This window comes from Coregonus clupeaformis, chromosome 27 (assembly GCF_020615455.1).
Source record: "Coregonus clupeaformis isolate EN_2021a chromosome 27, ASM2061545v1, whole genome shotgun sequence".
NCBI classification, from domain to species: Eukaryota; Metazoa; Chordata; class Actinopteri; order Salmoniformes; family Salmonidae; genus Coregonus; species Coregonus clupeaformis.
This window is the reverse complement of record NC_059218.1, coordinates 25,385,587-25,404,776: the sequence shown is the minus strand read 5'-3', so window position 1 is coordinate 25,404,776 and position 19,190 is coordinate 25,385,587. Positions and strand designations below refer to the sequence as shown.

The window sequence follows — 19,190 nt, the reverse complement described above, 5'->3', positions numbered from 1 at the left end:
GGCATCAAACTCCAGAACTGTCTGTAACAGAAAATATTGAATAGTGTTACTGAAAACACATACAGTAACTACAATGTCTATATTTTCACACAAGTAGGGGCTGGGTTGGGTGAGTATAGACAAAAACTACAAGCTACAGGCAGGGCAGGTGGCAGCATAAACCCTCATTCCCACATCACAATATATAGTATGTAAAGTAAAGTGACACATACCTGCACATAATCATGGCGCAGATCCTTGACCCTGACACTGTTCCTCTCAAATGGCACCCTGTACAGCTGCTTCATTCTGAAGTTATGTTTCTGTAGGATGTGACTTAGTGTAGAAATGCTGACCCTGTTGATATTGTTGAATTCATTTCCATTTGCAATTATGCGTTGTTGCAACTCACGAAGTCGGATTGCATTATTTTCTGGCACCATTTCAATGATGGCAAGCTCTTGTTGTTGAGTGAAGAGCCGTTCCCTTCCACCTTGAGGAGGTCGTCCAACCATTCTGTAGAAAATGCCACCACAAGATGTCATTGGTTAGGTTATTTTTCACATACTGTACTTTCAAACTGTACACAGTACTGCAACATCACAATGGTATTCCTTTACATATACAGTACTTCACAGCACTACCCATTTTTGTATAGTATAGTTAGTACAGTAATACTGTAATATGATACAGAATCATGTGACAGATGCAGTAGGTACAGTCTGGAGTAGAAACTTGAAGATATACCCGTTCTCCAGTCGGAATGTCCTTATTATCGATGCTACTGTGTAGCGACTGAGGTTAGGGTGGACTCTTTGCCCAGCCTCCCTCATGGACAGGCCATGATTTATCACATGGTCCACCAGAGTAGCCCTGATGTCATCTGATATACGTCTCCGCACTGGTCCTCGTCCTCTTCCACGTCCTCGTCCTCTTCCACATCCTCTCTCTCTTTGTCCTCCTCTTACTCTGACTCTCATTGCCTCCATGCTTGCAAAGTTCTAAAAATGGCTTACCTGAGGCCTATTTGTAGTGCTAAGGCTCAGACTGATTGGTGTTCTGTTTTCTGTGCAAGTATTTTCAGGTGTGTATGTAAGTGCATACAATTGCCAGATGAGTTTTGCATTTTGAACAGAGTGTTTTCCCAATGATAACAGGTGATTTCGTTTTTGAACAAAGTGTATAATGTAAGAAAACGTGTGTAGTGTTTCGCAATAAGTGTGTTACAGAATTGCAAACAAAGTGCAAAGTTGACATTGTGTTTAAGCTATGGTTACACTGTGTTTAAGGTATGCTACAAGAAGTTTAGGTATTGAGGCTTTGGTCTAAGCATTCGGTTTTAGTGTGTAAGCAATGGGCAAAAACTGTAATATGGGCCGTCTTTGGCCCTTTACTTGGAAGCTTATCCGAGATATTCATAATATTGAGAGAGAAAAAAATAACAAAGCAAGAAAATAACATTGTTTGGCAATCAGGCACTTGTGAGTGTAAGAGTGTGATGTGGGCTGGAGCTACTCTCTCACCCCTTCCAGACTATTGGGTGGGAGGGTGGACAATGATTATGTCATAGCAGATGTAAGCAATGTTCCCAAGCTCTCTGGCAGCCTTCATGGTTGGGATCAGTTATTTTCGCCTCTGTCGCACGGCTTCAGAGAACTCCACGTTGAGGAAGATGTGAAGAGTATGCTATTTAGATTTTCCCAGTGTCTCTCTATTAGTAGTCCTCCCAGTCATCGTCGTGGGTAATGGGGGTGTTGGGATATTTAGTCCTGTAACAACAGGGACCTCATGTGGAGACATTGGCACAGCACACAGACGCTACACGTGCGCAATATCCATGAAGACAGCGCTGTTACGTCGTTTACGCGCGGGCACAACAATGGACTCTGAGTCTGACATTTTGTTGCTAGCTAGCTGGGAAAGCAGCTAGTACATAATTTTCGTGCAGCTAAACCGTTAACATGTCTTTATATTGATTTATGTAGCTATATTATATATCATATAATTGACATAGCAGCTAAACGACGTGCAAAAGATAACACTGTGCCTTCGAAAGCGGGTGAGTGGGAGAATGAACTTGCTAGCTACGATAGCTTCTGATTTCATGCTTTATAACTTCAGCTAGCTAATTAACTGTGTCATCTGTCTTCCTTTCAAATTGAATGAAGATGATCGAAAAGCCTTGTCTCTTAACCTCCTTGAGGTTAAGGACAATTAGCCAGTTTAACTTTCCCAGTGTGGCATGGTACATCCAGCAGCCTAGCCAAATACGTTTCCCCTTCTGTTTGTGCAACGAGACGACATTTGGAAGGATGACCTCGCGAGACCCCTTCTAGCCTAATCTTACAGCAGCAGCATTTTCTTCCCCAAAATGTTAGTGGACACAATCGTCCGGTTTATGCCTGAACTGATCTCATCATCATTGTTACTGATCATCTGAATGGATGCCTCCCACAGAATAATGGAATTACTTCCTGTGCTAGATCCAGAGGACAAACCACAAGCAGGACTGTGGTAAATAAACGTACAGTTCAATAAACTAGGATAAAGTTATACTAGACTTTCAATTTGGTATTCATGACATGGTGTTCCTGTCTTTGTCCCCAGGTATGCTATGATACCCAGAGGAGGAGGTCCAGGAGTTAGTGTGGGCCACACCTGTATATACATCCCCTCTGATGATGATGGCAAGGGGAAGGTCCTGATCATAGGAGGAGCCAATCCTAATGGCAGCTTTTCAGAATCCCATGTCATAAACCTGGGTAAAAACAAAATGTCACATCAACACAATATTATGCCTGGCACCTGTCTGTTTATTGTGTTTCATATAATTTCAATGTTTTATTTCATATCATTGAGTCAACTCATTATCTTACCAATCACGTCAATCTGTCCTGATATACTCTTTGATTGACAGTTCCATGTTTGTCTCTCTCACCATATCAGACAGTCACGAGTGGGACATTCCTGGGTGGGAGGGTCTGGAGGCGCGGTATGAACACTGCAGCTTTGTCCCTGAGAGCTGTCCACAGAGCCTGTGGGTGTTCGCTGGGGCACAGCAGAGTGGCAACCGCAACTGTGTCCAGAACTTACAACTCACAGGTATGGAGATTTGTATAGTCTGATTTTAATACATGGTTGTCAAAGTTTGTAGCTAAGTCGGAAGGTATAGGCCTACAGAATGAAGTGTTGCATGGATTATTTTAGAGAGTAGTATCATAGAACAGTTAAGGATGAATGTGTCTAGTAGCAATGTCCCATACCTTTTAGTCTCCTGAGGTTTTGTGTTGCTACGTTTCCAGACGGTGGGTCGTGGAAGGGTGTAGAGGTGAAAGGGACGCCCCCCTGTCCCAGGACGTATCACACTAACTCAGCCAGCGTCGGGGACCGACTGTTTGTCTTCTCTGGAGGGGACTCAGGGGCCACACCTGTCTCGGACCCCAAGCTTCACGTCTTCGACACAGGTTGGAAGTGCATGAATCAGTCTGCCAATACAACACATACAGTGCATTTGGGAAAATATTCAGACCCCTTGACTTTTTCCACATTTTGTTACAGCCTTATTCTAAAATTGATTAAATACTTTTTTTCCCTCATCAATCTACACACAATACCCCATAATGACAAAGCAAAAAGTGTTTTTTTGTTGTTGTTGCAAATCTATAAAAAATTAATAAACAGATACCTTATTTACATAAGTATTCAGACCCTTTGCTATGAGACTCGAAGTTGAGCTCAGGTGCATCCTGTTTCCATTGATCATCCTTGATATGTTTCTACAACTTGATTGGAGTCCACCTGTGGTAAATTCAAATGATTGGAAATGATTTGAAAACGCACACATCTATCTATATACAGTGGCTTGCGAAAGTATTCACCCCCCTATTTTGTTGCCTTACAACCTGGAATTAAAATGGATTTTTTGGGGGGTTGTATCATTTGATTTACACAACATGCCTAACAATTTGAAGATGCAAAATATTTTTTGGGGTGAAACAAACAAGAAATAAGACAAAAAAACAGAGAACTTGAGCATGCATAACTATTCACCCCCCCAAAGTCAATACTTTGTAGAGCCACCTTTTGCAGCAATTACAGCTGCAAGTCTCTTGGGGTATGTCTCTATAAGCTTGGCACATCTAGCCACTGGGATTTTTGCCCATTCTTCAAGGCAAAACTGCTCCAGCTCCTTCAAGTTGGATGGGTTCTGCTGGTTTACAGCAATCTTTAAGTCATACCACAGATTCTCAATTGGATTGAGGTCTGGGCTTTGACTAGGCCATTCCAAGACATTTAAATGTTTCCCCTTAAACCACTCAAGTGTTGCTTTAGCAGTATGCTTAGGGTCATTGTCCTGCTGAAAGGTGAACCTCCGTCCCAGTCTCAAATCTCTGGAAGACTGAAACAGGTTTCCCTCAAGAATTTCCCTGTATTTAGTGCCATCCATCATTCCTTCAATTCTGACCAGTTTCCCAGTCCCTGCCGATGGAAAAACATCCCCACAGCATGATGCTGCCACCACCGTGCTTCACTGTGGGGATGGTGTTCTCAGGGTGATGAGAGGTGTTGGGTTTGCGCCAGACATAGCGTTTTCCCTGATGGCCAAAAAGCTCAATTTTAGTCTCATCTGACCAGAGTACCTTCTTCCATATGTTTGGGGAGTCTCCCACATGGCTTTTGGCGATCACCTAATGTTTGCTTATTTTTTTATTTAAGCAATGGCTTTTTTCTGGCCACTCTTCCGTAAAGCCCAGCTCTGTGGAGTGTACGGCTTAAAGTGGTCCTATGGACAGATACTCCAATCTCCGCTGTGGAGCTTTGCAGCTCCTTCAGGGTTATCTTTGGTCTCTTTGTTGCCTCTGATTAATGCCCTCCTTGCCTGGTCCCTGAGTTTTGGTGGGTGGCCCTATCTTGGCAGGTTTGTTGTGGTGCCATATTTTTTTATAATGGATTTAACGGTGCTCTGTGGGATGTTCAAAGTTTCAGATATTTTTTTATAACCCAAATTTGTACTTCTCCACAACTTTGTCCCTGACCTGTTTGGAGAGCTCCTTGGTCTTCATGGTGCCACTTGCTTGGTGGTGCCCTTTGCTTAGTGGTGTTGCAGACTCTGGGGCCTTTCAGAACAGGTGTATATATACTGAGATCATGTGACAGATCATGTGACACTTAGATTGCACACAGGTGGACTTTATTTAACTAATTATGTGACTTCTGAAGGTAATTGGTTGCACCAGATCTTATTTAGGGGATTCATAGCAAAGGGGGTGAATACATATGCACGCACCACTTTTCCATTATTTATTTTTTAGAATTTTTTGAAACAAGTTATTTTCTTCATTTCACTTCACCAATTTGGACTATTTTGTGTATGTCCATTACATGAAATCAATTTAAATTACAGGTTGTAATGCAACAAAATAGGAAAAACGCCAAGGGGATGAATACTTTTGCAAGGCACTGTAAGGTCCTACAGTTGACAGTGCATGTCAGAGCAAAAACCAAGCCATGAGGTCGAAGGAATTGTCCGTAGAGATCCGAGGCAGGATTGTGTCGAGGTACAGATCTGGGGAAGGATACCAAAAAATGTCTGCAGCATTGAATGTCCCCAAGAACACAGTGGCCTCCATCATTCTTAAATGGAAGAAGTTTGGACCACCAAGACTCTTCCTAGAGCAATCGGGGGAGAAGGGCCTTGGTCAGGGAGGTGACCAAGAACCCGATGGTCACTATGACAGAGCTCCAGAGTTCTTTTGTGGAGATGGGAGAACCTTCCAGAAGGACAACCATCTCTGCAGCACTCCACCAATCAGGCCTTTATGGTAGAGTGGCCAGACGGAAGCCACTCCTTAGTAAAAGGCACCTAAAGGACTCTCAGACCATGAGAAACAAGATTCTCTGGTCTGATGAAACCAAGATTGTCCTGAATGCCAAACGTCACATCTGGAGAAAACCTGGCACTATCCCTACGGTGAAGCATGGTGATGGCAGCATCATGCTGTGGGGATGTTTTTCAGCGGCAGGGACTGAGAGACTAGTCAGGATCGAGGGAAAGATGAACGGAGCAAAGTACGAGAGATCCTTGATGAAAACCTTCTCCAGAGCGCTGAGGACCTCAGACTGGGGCGAAGGTTCACCTTTCAACAGGACAACGACCCTAAGCACACAGCCAAGACAACACAGGAGTGGCTTCGGGACAAGTCTATGAATGTGCTTGAGTGGCCCAGCCAGAGCCCGCACTTGAACCCGATCAAACATCTCTGGAGAGACCTGAAAATAGCTGTGCAGCGACACTCCCCATCCAACCTGACAGAGCTTGAGAGGATCTGCAGAGAAGAATGGGAGAAACTCCCCAAATACAGGTGTGCCAAGCTTGTAGCGTCATACCCAAGAAGACTCAAGGCTGTAATTGCTGCCAAAGGTGCTTCAACAAAGTACTGAGTAAAGGGTCTGAATACTTATGTAAATGTGATTTAAAAAAAATATATATATACATTTGCAAAACATTCTAAAAACCTATTTTTGCTTTGTCATTATGGGGTATTGTGTGTAGATTGATGAGGGGGGAAAACAATTAAATCAATTTTAGAATAAGGCTGTAACGTAACAAAATGTGGAAAAAGTCAAGGGGTCTGAATACTTTCCGAATGCACTGTACATTTACACTCATATTACACATATAAACACATGCTTGGTCTCTATCAACAAGAGAAGGAGCTGTTTATTCAACAGAGTTAAATGACAAAATGTGTTGGCTTTGTTTGTTATCCATCACAAAGTGGTGCAGCGGTCTAAGGCACTGCATCTCAGTGCTTGAGGCGTCACTACAGACCCCCTGGTTCGATTCCAGGCTGTATCACAACCGGCCGTGATTGGGAGTCCCATAGGGCGGCGCACAATTGGCCCAGCGTCGTCCGGGTTTGGCCAGTGTAGGCCGTCGTAGGCCGTCATTGTAAATAAGAATTTGTTCTTAACTGACTTGCCTAGTTAAATAAAGGTTAAAAAAATACTTTCCGAATGCACTGTACAACACATTTACACAGTAGTTACAGAGGAACCAGCCCAATTGCGTATCAAAAGCTCAGTAGTTAGAGGCAACAAGCTTATGGGCCAAATTCAGCCTTTAAAGTGAAATTTAAAGTTAGGAGGAGATATTTTGTGTTTTCCTCTGTCTCCGTTTGTAGTTTCCTGCACCTGGTCTCAGCCAGACACACAGGGCAGACATCCTCCTGCTAGACACGGCCACATGGTGACAGCGGTGGGATCCAAACTCTATATCCATGGAGGTGTGGCGGGAGAGAAGTTCCACAGCGACATCTACTCTCTGGACACCAGTAAGTATTCAAGTCAGTCATACACATGAATAACTTGATCCTGCATTAGTTGTATTATATTGTTTCCTCTGTTGTAATAGAGAATAGAATAGAATAGAATGGAATGGCTTCCAGTCGAAGCTCAAGACCCTGGTGCTTGCCTAAGGAGCAGCAAGGGGAACTGCCCCTCCTTACCTTCAGGCTATGCTCATAACCTACATCCCAACCCGAGCACTTCATTCCACCACCTCTGGTCTCTTGGCCCTCCCACCCCGCTTAGCCCAGTCATAGTTCTTCTGTGTACTGGCACCCCAATGGAGTACCACAGTATGAGTCATAATAACCATAAAACCTTGCTGTCAAACGGAAATGGTTCCAATCATTTATTCTTCCCATAGGCGATTTTTGAAACACTTAAAATAAGGGCTGTGTTACATGTAGGCTTACCCTGGCGTGACGTTTTGATAACCAAAGCACTGACTTTGCTGATAAAAACTGAGTGAAAATGTACTTGATACGATTGTAATGTTGTCTCACCTAGATATCTTAAGATGAATGCGCTAAATGACTCAAATGTAGTTCCAGTGAAATCTCTAATTCTATGTTGGCATGAGAAGTGGTATGGCTGGTCCTGTTAACTATTTGAGTGCTACACTTTATCTAGGCAGTATGAAGTGGGAGAAGGTCCAAGCCAAAGGAGACATCCCCCCGGGGGTGGCTGCCCACTCAGCTGTGGCCCTCGGAAAGAACATCTACATCTTTGGCGGGATGACCTCAGAAGGGGCCAGCAATGCAATGTACAGATTTCAGTGTGGTGAGGCCAAAATGTTTAATGAATATGGTCATACTTTGAGATGTAATTTTAAAGGTAATAATTGCCACACAAGTCATTTATGTATATATCCTAGAGAGAATACATTATTGAAAGCCATACGGTTTTGTGATACTAATGTACCTTGAGTATTTTGTTAAACTCTTCTCATCCTATGCAGACAAAAGGCGCTGGACCCTGCTGAGGTTTGAAGGGGACGTGCCACCCAACAGACTGGACCACTCCATGTGTGTACTACCCTGGAAAGTGAGGCCTGAGAGCAGCAGTGGAGAGGGTGACCAGGCTCAGAGCGCCTCAGCATCAGAGACCGTACAGCTGGCATTTGTGTTTGGAGGGATGGACACTCAGGGGGTCATACACAGTGACTGTGTTGTAACAGTCCTAACGTGACCTTGATAGTTACTGCTATGGGAAATGCAGTGTATGTGCCTGAATGTTTAAATATTGTATGGTCAATAAATAGTTTTGCTAAACAGTTAATTTTGGCACCTTTTTCAAACAAATCCAACCGTAGTCATAAGCTGCCTATCCATCCAATGACATGATCATGGATCAGATGTTAGTTCAGTGCTAGGAGTAAAGCCTAGTTTATACCCCACATAAATACATGGCAAAACTGCACAGATGTTTGCAGCCCATAGAGCAGGGCTCTAACACTGTTCCTGGAGAGCTACCGTCCTAATAATTAGCTGGTTGATAAGCTGCACCAGGTTAGTTACAACTGGGGTTGGAGTGAAAACATACAGGAGGGTAGCTCTCCAGGAAGAGGGTTGGAGAGCCCTGCCATAGAACGAAAGAGGCCTCTAGTGGCCAAAAGGCTATATTAGCATGGGCAGCTCCATTGGAGGGCTTTCACCATTTTAAATGTAGTCAACTGGGTGGGATGTTAAACTTCATTAGCTGATCCCTCCTGGTGACGCGGTTGGAGTCATGTCCAACCGGGTCATCAGGAGGGATCAGTGAATCGAGAAGAAAATGGACTACTTCAAAATGGAGATTGCCTCAATGGCACTGCTCATGCTGTCACTAATGGTAGAATGAAAGATACAAAGATGAGTCCTCTATGGTGCAGACCCCCAATTCATAACGCAAAAACACAATTGTGTTGCCTATGTAGGGTATAAACTTAGCACATGAACGTTGGCAGAACGCAGTAGATCACCGCTGGGTGGGTCAATTCAACATGTAGAATAGTCTGGAAATTAACAGAAAATGACAGCCGATGTTCTGTGGTCAGAGGCAATAAGACGTCTACCCGCTGCATTCAGCCATTGTCCGTTATGGTGTGTCTCATCCTTAAAATATATAATTACCCATCATAAGACAGTTGTGTAAATTAATATAAAAGAGGCAAATCAACAAAGACATTTGTATCAAACATTTATTTAAATGTCTTTACAGTAGAAAGGCTTTTCTACAATGACCAGATTCAATAAATAACTTGTTAACATTGCTTGTGAACACGTGTTACCTTTTCACCCAGAAACCCCAGTCTAGCCCCCACCCCACTAAACCCCTCCTCCTAGAGAACTCCTTTTCAAACTGCCTGAGAACAGCAGCAGCAAGCCTCGAATACAGGCTGACTAATATACCTCCGCCACTCAGCGAAGAGAACATCCCTCACGTTTAAACAATATTTCAGAAGTCTTTCCAGCAGATTCATGGTTGCGTTTTTCGCATCCCCATTCCACCTTTGCTCACCATTTTAAGTCCAATGAGTCCAATATGTACATCTGTGCCACTCCAGACAGCCTTACAACTCGTCTTTGTCGCCCTGCTCTGCCTCTCCCTCTTCTTCTCCTCCCTCGGGCGGGGGTCCGCCTGCACTTCCGTAAAGCTTGCTGACGATAGGCTGCACCACCTCCTCCAGCTCCTTCTTCTTTGCCTGGAAGTCCTCCAGCTCAGCCTCTTGGTGAGACTCCATCCACTCAATCTTCTCCTCTACTGCTTTCTCAATGGTTTCCTTGTCCTCGGCCGACAGCTTGCCGCCCAGCTTCTCCTTGTCGCCGATCTGGTTCTTGAGCGAGTAGGCGTAGCTTTCAAGCTCGTTGCGGGCATCAATGCGCTCCTTCAACTTCTTGTCCTCGTCGGCGAAGCGCTCAGCGTCGTTGACCATGCGCTCAATGTCCTCAGGCGTCAGACGGTTCTGGTCGTTGGTGATGGTGATCTTGTTCTTGTTGCCCGTTCCCTTGTCCTCTGCTGTGACACGCAGGATGCCGTTGACGTCAATCTCGAAGGTGACCTCGATCTGGGGCACACCACGAGGTGCGGGGGGGATGCCAGTCAGGTCGAAGGTTCCCAGCAGGTGGTTGTCTTTGGTCAGGGGACGCTCACCTGGAGGAAGGAGAGAAGCAGAACATTTGAAACAGATCCAAACTTGGCATTTTTTTACAGCGTAAAACACCACCATTTGTGGATGAAGCTACAAGGGGCAGCGATTAATCAAAGGAGCTTACCCTCGTAAACTTTGATGGTGACAGTGGGCTGGTTGTCGGAGGCAGTGGAGAAGATCTGGGACTTCTTGGTTGGCACCACAGTGTTTCTGGGTATCAGCTTGGTCATGACTCCTCCCACAGTCTCAATACCCAGGGTCAGGGGGCACACATCCAGAAGAACGAGGTCACCTGATGGACAAGACAGGAAACCATTAGTTTTGATCGAAAATATAACTGCTATGATATACATAATAGGACAGCACTATGTGTTATGACCTGTAGGTATCCATTTTTGGTTGAAAATCATATGAGCATCTAGCCTACATTTCCTTATGTATAAATAATGAAATATGAAGATACCTCAGGGTATAGCCTTAACTTAGCATAGTGCATGGCGTAAGCACATTGACCAAGACCCACCTGTGTCCTCCTCTCCAGACAGCACTCCAGCCTGCACAGCGGCGCCATAGGCCACAGCCTCGTCGGGGTTGATGCCCCTGGAGGGCTCCTTGCCATTGAAGAACTCCTTCACCAGCTGCTGGACCTTGGGGATACGGGTGGAGCCGCCCACCAAGACGATCTCGTCAATGTCGGTCTTCTTCAGGTCAGAGTCCTCCATCACCTTCTGCACAGGCTTCATGGTGGAACGGAACAGGTCCTAAAAGACAAATAATAAAAGTGGCAAATGAATGAGAGGTTCAATTAAGTTGAACAACATGAATGTGTTAACAATTTGAATTGGATGTTCCAAGGTCAATGGGCCAGCTGTGTCACTGTTGTATGGTCACTATGGAGCCAACTTACCATGTTGAGCTCCTCAAACTTGGCACGGGTCAGGGTCTCTGAGAAGTCCTCTCCATCGAAGAAGGACTCGATCTCAATGCGGGCCTGGTGCTGGGCAGACAGGCCTCTCTTGGCCTTCTCCACCTCACGACGCAGCTTCTGCACAGCACGGTTGTCCTTGCGCACGTCCTTACCGGTCTTCTTCTTGTACAGCTTGATGAAGTGCTCCATGACACGCTGGTCAAAGTCCTCTCCTCCCAGGTGGGTGTCTCCATTAGTGGCCACCACCTCAAACACGCCATTGTCGATGGTCAGGAGGGACACGTCGAAGGTGCCACCGCCGAGGTCGAACACCAGGATGTTCTTCTCACCGTCCTTCTTGTCCAGGCCGTAGGCGATGGCAGCTGCAGTTCTGGAATAGAGAGGGGAACAGATGTAACCAGCATGGTCTGGGCAGATATTCTGAGTGATGGAAATAAATATTGGTAGAGTCAGTCTAATGTTAATTCAGTTTCTGCATTATGAAGACAAATAGACACTTACGGCTCGTTGATGATCCTCATGACGTTCAGGCCGGCAATGACTCCAGCATCCTTGGTGGCCTGACGCTGGGCGTCATTGAAGTAGGCGGGGACAGTGACCACAGCGTGTGTCACCTTCTTTCCCAGGTAAGCCTCTGCAGTTTCCTTCATCTTGGTGAGAACCATGGCAGAGATCTCCTCTGGAGCGAAGGTCTTCATCTGACCTCCACCGATGTCCACCTGAATATGGGGCTTGCTCTTCTTCTCTATAACCTTGAGGATTTAAGTAGCCACCATTAAGCATTTCTCCTCTAAAAACAATTTCAGAGCTACTTCAGTATAGTTATATGCTGAATAAGTAGTACATTATTTGCATAGTGACAGTGCTTCAGGTGATTGGGGCAGGGGTTGTGTTTGTTAGGGCTCACCTTGAAGGGGAAGTATTTGATGTCATGCTGCACAGCGGAATCAGTCCAGGCACGGCCAATCAGTCTCTTGGCATCAAAAACGGTGTTCTCAGGGTTGGAGGTGAGCTGGTTCTTGGCGGCGTCACCGATTAAACGCTCCCCCTCAGCGGTGAAGGCCACATAGGATGGAGTGATGCGGTTTCCCTGGTCGTTGGCAATGATCTCAACACGACCATTCTTGAACACACCAACACTGGAAAAGGAGAAGCATATAGATGAGACAACCATGGAAAGCATCAACCACATCACTTGAGACATGATACACTAGAGTCATTTAGCCAAATGATTGGGAGTATGAGACCTAAGATCCATTTGCTATTCATTACGAAAAAAATGCTTACCATGAATAGGTGGTCCCCAAGTCGATTCCAACCACGGTTCCCACGCTTTCCCTCTTGTCGTCATCATCGGCAAACACACTGCTGGCGACCAGCAGAACCACGCACAAAAGCCTCATCTCTATTCTGTGTCTATTCAATCAACTCTCTTTGAAGTATTCTGTGAGAAAGAGAAAATCAAGACACCATAAATATTGTTGCTTAGTTCACGGTGTAGGCCTTTCACCCTTGTATATCTAACGGAATGAGTCAATTTGGCGCAGACATGACGGTGCATACTGGAGTGTGTAGAGACTCCCAGGCCAGACTGAGGGTAGCCCATATGCTAACAAAATAAGAGCTAATGGGTGGAGCCCAAGATTAACGGTAAAAATGTGCCCAAATGAATGCAACATTGCCAAATGTTTGATTACCAAATGTAAAGTCAGTTAAAAACGAACTAATAACTGGTGGTTAGCTAGCTAACATCTCCATAGTAAATGTATTACAGGGATTTAAACTAGAGCTAGTTAGCTGCTGATGCTTGACCAATTTGAGACACCGGTTTCAAAGGCGTGCACGCTAACTAGCTAAGTAACTTAGCTAACAGGCTGACTTTTTTCAACCATGATAACTAACCTTAGTTAGCTGCCGACAGACAGACGTAATTTAAAAGGGTAGCTAAACTAAACTGTTGTAAAACAATCTCCATGTTTAGATAAGTAAGCTAAATATTCAATTTAATTTCTGGATAACCTGCTGGTTAGCTAGCGAACTTTAGTTAAGAAACAGGAAAGTGGCCCCAAAAAAAGCTCCCTCTGACGCTTATGTAAAATTAAATCTTCATTTTTAGCTAGCTACAACGTTTATTCACATACCTTTGTAAAGAATCCGATGGAGTCTTCCTTTGGGGTTTATCTCAATGGAAGTTATTTGCTTCAGAAACGTCTATGATTGTGTCTGTAAAATTATGTTCAATGAATGGTGCTCTCCGTATATAAGCCGTCACTTCTTCCCCATCGTGGAGGCTTCCCATTGGTCAGACAGCAGTTCGTTGGAACGCGTTCATTGGCAGCACCAGGCATGCTGTCCGCTGCTGATTTGCACACGTTTGGTCAAGTAAACGTCATGATTCATGCTTTACTGTACGATGCTGATAGGTTAGGTGTCAATGTCTCAACCTCTAATTACGTGAACGCCGGTGTCATACATAGAAATGTATTTGGTGCATTGAATTGACAGTGGGGGTAATTTTCCCATTTCAGGACCACTGTAATCTAAATTGTACTAAATTACAGTAAACCCAAGCCTAATACATGCCTAAAACCAGTGCCATATAGTGAATGGTAAAACATGATGATGGTAAGCAAAAGCCAAATGATCTGGCTGTAGTTGTGTACAAAAAAAAAAGGTATTCAAAGTTAGTTGTTACATCAGGTAAATTGTACATTAGTTACATCAGCAAGTATGTGGACAGGAATTGCCACAATAGCAAGGCTTTACTCATAGCCACTAACTCCATTTTGCAATGGTTCACACATGAGACATACTCTGAGTAGATGTATTCTATTCTGAATACATCTTGCGTGAATAGGTATGAATCCTGGAAAGTTAGTTACACCAGCTAAAATGCAAAAGCATGGGGATATGAATAAATGTCCACAATGTTTTATAGATAGCTCATAACTCCATATGTTGGTTTTTGCATGACAAGTAGTCTGAATTATGCCTACTGGTATATTTGCTGTTGTGAAAAGCAATCTCTTGCTTTATGTCCGTCTGTCTGCAACATCAATGCACACATTCTATATAAAGGATTTAGTTATGTGCTTATGTTTATGATGATCAAATGCGAGACTTTAAAATGTGTGATTGTTATTATTTTTATATTGTCACTGGATACAGCTAACCGCTTCAAATACCGTAGGTCAAGCAGTAAGTAGGCGAGTACCAGCTCAGCACAGAACACAAATCGCTGGTAAAAATGTATCACTAACACCTCACGTTGTTTCATGGTTGATAACTGAATGAGCCAAACTAATCCACATGTGATTAAAGATGTAACAATGTGTCATGTTTCTGTATCTATTAAGGAAATAAGATGATCATATTTGATGCAAATGTGATACATATTTGATCGCTGCGCTGGTTCGTGCTACCCGGGTTCCTTGGGACATTCCGACAACCATTAAAGTTGACATTTTAAATGGTTAGCGTTAGGCAGGGGTGAAAGTAGATTTTTATTATTCCACAACCTCCTATGTCTGCGCGCGCGTGCACCAAAACATTTTACGGGCATACCATTGGATTTCTGAAAGGTTACTTTTTGTTGAAATTGATCATTCAAAGTACTGTATAATCCTGGTTTTCCCCTGGCAGTTTTATGAGACTGTGGAGCAGTGTCTGGTGGTGGCCCAGTGTGTCAGGCAGCTGGAACTTAGTGCCACCACCAGTCAGGACCAACTCCCTGTCCTAGGACTGAGTGCCCAACAGGTGCTGGAGCTGATGCCACAAGAGCAGGTAGGGACACTTTGTCCTTGAGGCTGATACTTAAAAGGATTAGTTGTTTTTACAACAAAATCAACATTTGTGATGCAAATGGAATGTTATAGGCTAGAAGGGTCCAGACACCTGTTTTTGAGAAACTTGCCCCAAACAGCAAATCAATTCCTCATCCTCGGTGTGTAGTATTGGGGGCCCGAAAAAAACCAATGAACAAAGGCTCCAAAAACACCCAAATACGTCCTTTTAGAAACGGCAAAGCTCTCAGTATAGTGATGCAGGTCATTAGTTGTTGACACAATTTAATGTGTACATTCTGAACTTTATCCGCAATGTTATATGAATCACAAAAGGTGTCTGGACCCTTCTATAACATGCTATTTACATTTTAAAAATTGAGATTTGGTTGTAAAAAAGGAAACTTCTCCTTAAAGATCTATTAACACAAGTTATACTGGCAGGCGCAGCGTGTTTTTTAAAATTTTATTTCAAGCAATTTTCAAATAATTCCCACGTACCCCCGCAAAAAGTAATAAAATCAAAGTTTATCGCTTGCACAGGATACAACAGGTGTAAACCATACAGTGAAATGCTACAAACTCTTCCTCAACAATGTAGTGACAAGCCTGTTGTCCTAGATGTGTGAGTGCTTTTCCTATTTAGGTACACTATCACATGCACACTGCTCCTCTAGAGCTCTGGTAACCTCTCTCACTCTAGCTCACTAAATAAACATGTTTTATTAACTATTTTCTAGGACTTGTTGTAAACAGGATATGTGGAAAAGGAAACAGAAACTGCCCAGAGAATTAGAAAAGCATCTCAAGAAGACATGTTTCAGCCTCCTGTCCTATCAGCCTGAATGGGGTAAAGAGACACCAGATTTTTACCAAAACGTAGATATGTAGCATATATATATACGACTGTATGTGTGAGTGTCTTACTATGTAATGGACACCGATGGTCTTTAGTAAATGTGGCAGTATCTGGCTTTATGGTATAGCCGCTCACCTGCATGTGTGTGAATGGTGAAACATACCACTCCTCTTCTTTCTTGGACAGAGAATGAGAGTGAAGGACAGAAGAACAAGAAGCTGTCTCACTTGTCTGGCCTCCTGGAAAGCGAAAGGAAAAGAGCAGAGAGTCTGAAGGAGAAGAGCCACGAGAGTGCCGCCCTGAGACTCACTGCTACCTCTCTGTAAGAGACTCAACACATGGTTTGATGTATTCTTAGATTTGTCTCACGTGTTGCGACCTTCACTCACGATCGACGTGTTCGCTCTCCAGGAGCTGTTATGCTGCATTCAGATTCTCCCGTCACTGATCCTTGACCACAGGCTAAAAGCCCAGAAATAACTTGACAGGAAAAAGATTGAGTACTTTGAGGCCAAATGTGAGATCATTATGCAAAAGTTCAGGTGCGATTAGCCCCTCCTGTTCACATCTACTCTACACTGGGCTCCTTCAAATGCAGTTCACTGTTAATGAGTGTGAGGAATTGGTATTTCATGCATGTCCATAAGCAATGTTCAGTTTTCGTGTCTCTTTTACATCTCTTAAATATGTCTTTTCACAACAGTGTGGAGATGTTGGAAATTCAGCTGGACACCTACACAGCAGACACAATATCAGCCTATAGAAAAATAAGGTGTCAAATGCTTCAACTGCCCAGCAACTCAGTCATTATCATATCAACCACTCTTGGGGCTCTCAACACCTACAGTTGAAGTCGGAAGTTTAAACTTCATTAAAACTTGTTTTTCAACCACTCCACAAATGTCTTGTTAACAAACTATAGTTTTGGCAAGTCGGTTAGGACATCTTCTTTGTACATGACACAAGTAATTTTTCAAACAATTGTTTACAGACAGATTATTTCACTTATAATTCACTGTATCACAATTCCAGTGGGTCAGAAGTTTACATACACTAAGTTGACTGTGCCATAATGACCATCGTTATGTTTGGAGGAAAAAGGGGGTTGCTTGCAAGCCGAAGAACACCATCCCAACCGTGAAGCATGGGGGTGGCAGCATCATGCTGTGGGGGTGCTTTGCTGCAGGAGGGACTGGTGCACTTCACAAAATATATGGCATCACGAGGAAGGAAAATTATGTGGATATATTGAAGCAACATCAGTCAGAAAGTTAAAGCTTGGTCGCATATAGGACTTTCAAATGGACAATGACCCCAAGCATACTTACAAAGTTGTGGCAAAATGGCTTAAGGACAACAAAGTCAAGGTATTGGAGTGGCCATCACAAAGCCCTGACCTCAATCCTATAGAACATTTGTGGGCAGAACTGAAAAAGTGTGTGCGAGCAAGGAGGCCTACAAACCTGATTCAGTTAAACCAGCTCTGTCAGGAGGAATGGGCCAAAATTAACCCAACTTTTTGTGAGAAGCTTGTGGAAGGCTACCCAAAATGTTTGACCCAAGTTAAGCAACTTAAAGGCAATGCTGCCAAATACTAATTGAGTGTATGTAAACTTCTGACCCACTGGGAATGTGATGAAAGAAATAAAAGCTGAAATAAATCATTCCCTCCACTATTATTCTGACATTTCACATTCATAAAATAAAGTGGTGATCCTAACTGACCTAAAACAGGGAATTTTTACTAGGATTAAATGTCAGGAATTGTGAAAAACTGAGTTTAAATGTATTTGGCTAAGATGTATGTAAACTTCCGACTTCAACTGTACTCATCATTCCCACTCATGTTGTTCTTTTTGACAGCTTTGTTCATCTACTATGCCTTTCCTTGCCTAAACATCAGACTGTTACCATGGTTACTCTATGAATATCAGTCTGAAAGAAGTCGCTGTGAAAAAGACTCAATAGTCTTTACAAGGCAGAATATTAAATAAAATGATATTTACAGTGCCTTGCAAAAGTATTCATCCCCCTAGGTGTTTTTCCTATTTTGTTGCATTACAACCTGTAATTTTAATTGATTTTTTATTTGGATTTCATGTAATGGACATACACAAAACAGTCCAAATTGGTGAAGTGAAATAAAAAAAATTACTTGTTTCAAAAAATTATAAAAAATAAATAACGGAAAAGTGGTGCGTGCATATGTATTCACCCCCTTTGCTATGAAGCCCCTAAATAAGCCCCTGTTCTCCACTCATTACCTGTATTAACTGCACCTGTTTGAACTCATTACCTGTATAAAAGACACCTGTCCACACACTCAATCAAACAGACTCCAACCTCTCCACAATAGCCAAGACCAGAGAGCTGTGTAAGGACATCAGGGATACAATTGTAGACCTGCACAAGGCTGGGATGGGCTACAGGACAATAGGCAAGCAGCTTGGTGAGAAGGCAACAACTGTTGGCGCAATTATTAGAAAATGGAAGAAGTTCAAGATGACGGTCAATCACCCTCGGTCTGGGGCTCCATGCAATATCTCACCTCGTGGTGCATCAATGATCATGAGGAAGGTGAGGGATCAGCCCAGAACTACACGGCAGGACCTGGTCAATGACCTGAAGAGAGCTGGGACCACAGTCTCAAAGAAAACCATTAGTAACACACTACGCCGTCATGGATTAAAATCCTGCAGCGCACGCAAGGTCCCCCTGCTCAAGCCAGCGCATGTCCAGGCCCATCTCAAGTTTGCCAATGACCATCTGGATGATCCAGAGGAGGAATGGGAGAAGGTCATGTGGTCTGATGAGACAAAAATAGAGCTTTTTGGTCTAAACTCCACTCGCCGTGTTTGGAGGAAGAAGAAGGATGAGTACAACCCCAAGAACACCATCCCAACCGTGAAGCATGGCGGTGGAAACATCATTCTTTGGGGATGCTTTTCTGCAAAGAGGACAGGACGACTGCACCGTATTGAGGGGAGGATGGATGGGGCCATGTATCGCGAGATCTTGGCCAACAACCTCCTTCCCTCAGTAAGAGCATTGAAGATGGGTCGTGGCTGGGTCTTCCAGCATGACAACGACCCGAAACACACAGCCAGGGCAACTAAGGAGCGTCTCCGTAAGAAGCATCTCAAGGTCCTGGAGTGGCCTAGCCAG

At 43.8% G+C, this 19,190-nt stretch overlaps 2 protein-coding genes across 2 annotated transcripts; one reads left to right on the top strand and one right to left on the bottom strand.

The window, feature by feature from the left end:
- Nucleotides 1-1,823: 1,823 nt before the first annotated feature.
- rabepk (Rab9 effector protein with kelch motifs) lies at nt 1,824-8,604 on the top strand. The gene is made up of 8 exons (XM_041850908.2): nt 1,824-2,038; nt 2,437-2,493; nt 2,587-2,741; nt 2,926-3,081; nt 3,282-3,443; nt 7,164-7,313; nt 7,957-8,106; nt 8,285-8,604. The coding sequence occupies exons 2-8, from the start codon at nt 2,441-2,443 to the stop codon at nt 8,512-8,514; spliced, it is 1,056 nt and encodes a 351-aa protein (XP_041706842.1). The 5' UTR covers nt 1,824-2,038; nt 2,437-2,440; the 3' UTR covers nt 8,515-8,604.
- An 883-nt stretch (nt 8,605-9,487) lies between these two features.
- Nucleotides 9,488-13,634, bottom strand: LOC121541679 (endoplasmic reticulum chaperone BiP). The gene is made up of 8 exons (XM_041850907.2): nt 13,526-13,634; nt 12,672-12,828; nt 12,292-12,523; nt 11,886-12,136; nt 11,364-11,754; nt 10,980-11,217; nt 10,581-10,748; nt 9,488-10,458 (listed from the first exon to the last, which is right to left on the bottom strand). The coding sequence occupies exons 2-8, from the start codon at nt 12,785-12,787 to the stop codon at nt 9,878-9,880; spliced, it is 1,977 nt and encodes a 658-aa protein (XP_041706841.1). The 5' UTR covers nt 12,788-12,828; nt 13,526-13,634; the 3' UTR covers nt 9,488-9,877.
- Nucleotides 13,635-19,190: the final 5,556 nt, after the last annotated feature.

Coding starts and splice junctions, on each gene's coding strand:
- rabepk (XM_041850908.2), top strand. CDS start 2,441: ATGGAATTACTTCCTGTGCTAGATCCAGAGGACAAACCACAAGCAGGA. Junction 3,082..3,281: donor CCAGAACTTACAACTCACAG/GTATGGAGATTT, acceptor CTACGTTTCCAG/ACGGTGGGTCGTGGAAGGGT. Junction 8,107..8,284: donor AATGTACAGATTTCAGTGTG/GTGAGGCCAAAA, acceptor CATCCTATGCAG/ACAAAAGGCGCTGGACCCTG.
- LOC121541679 (XM_041850907.2), bottom strand. CDS start 12,787: ATGAGGCTTTTGTGCGTGGTTCTGCTGGTCGCCAGCAGTGTGTTTGCC. Junction 11,218..11,363: donor AGTTTGAGGAGCTCAACATG/GTAAGTTGGCTC, acceptor TTTGTCTTTTAG/GACCTGTTCCGTTCCACCAT. Junction 10,749..10,979: donor GTCTGGAGAGGAGGACACAG/GTGGGTCTTGGT, acceptor CTTGTCCATCAG/GTGACCTCGTTCTTCTGGAT.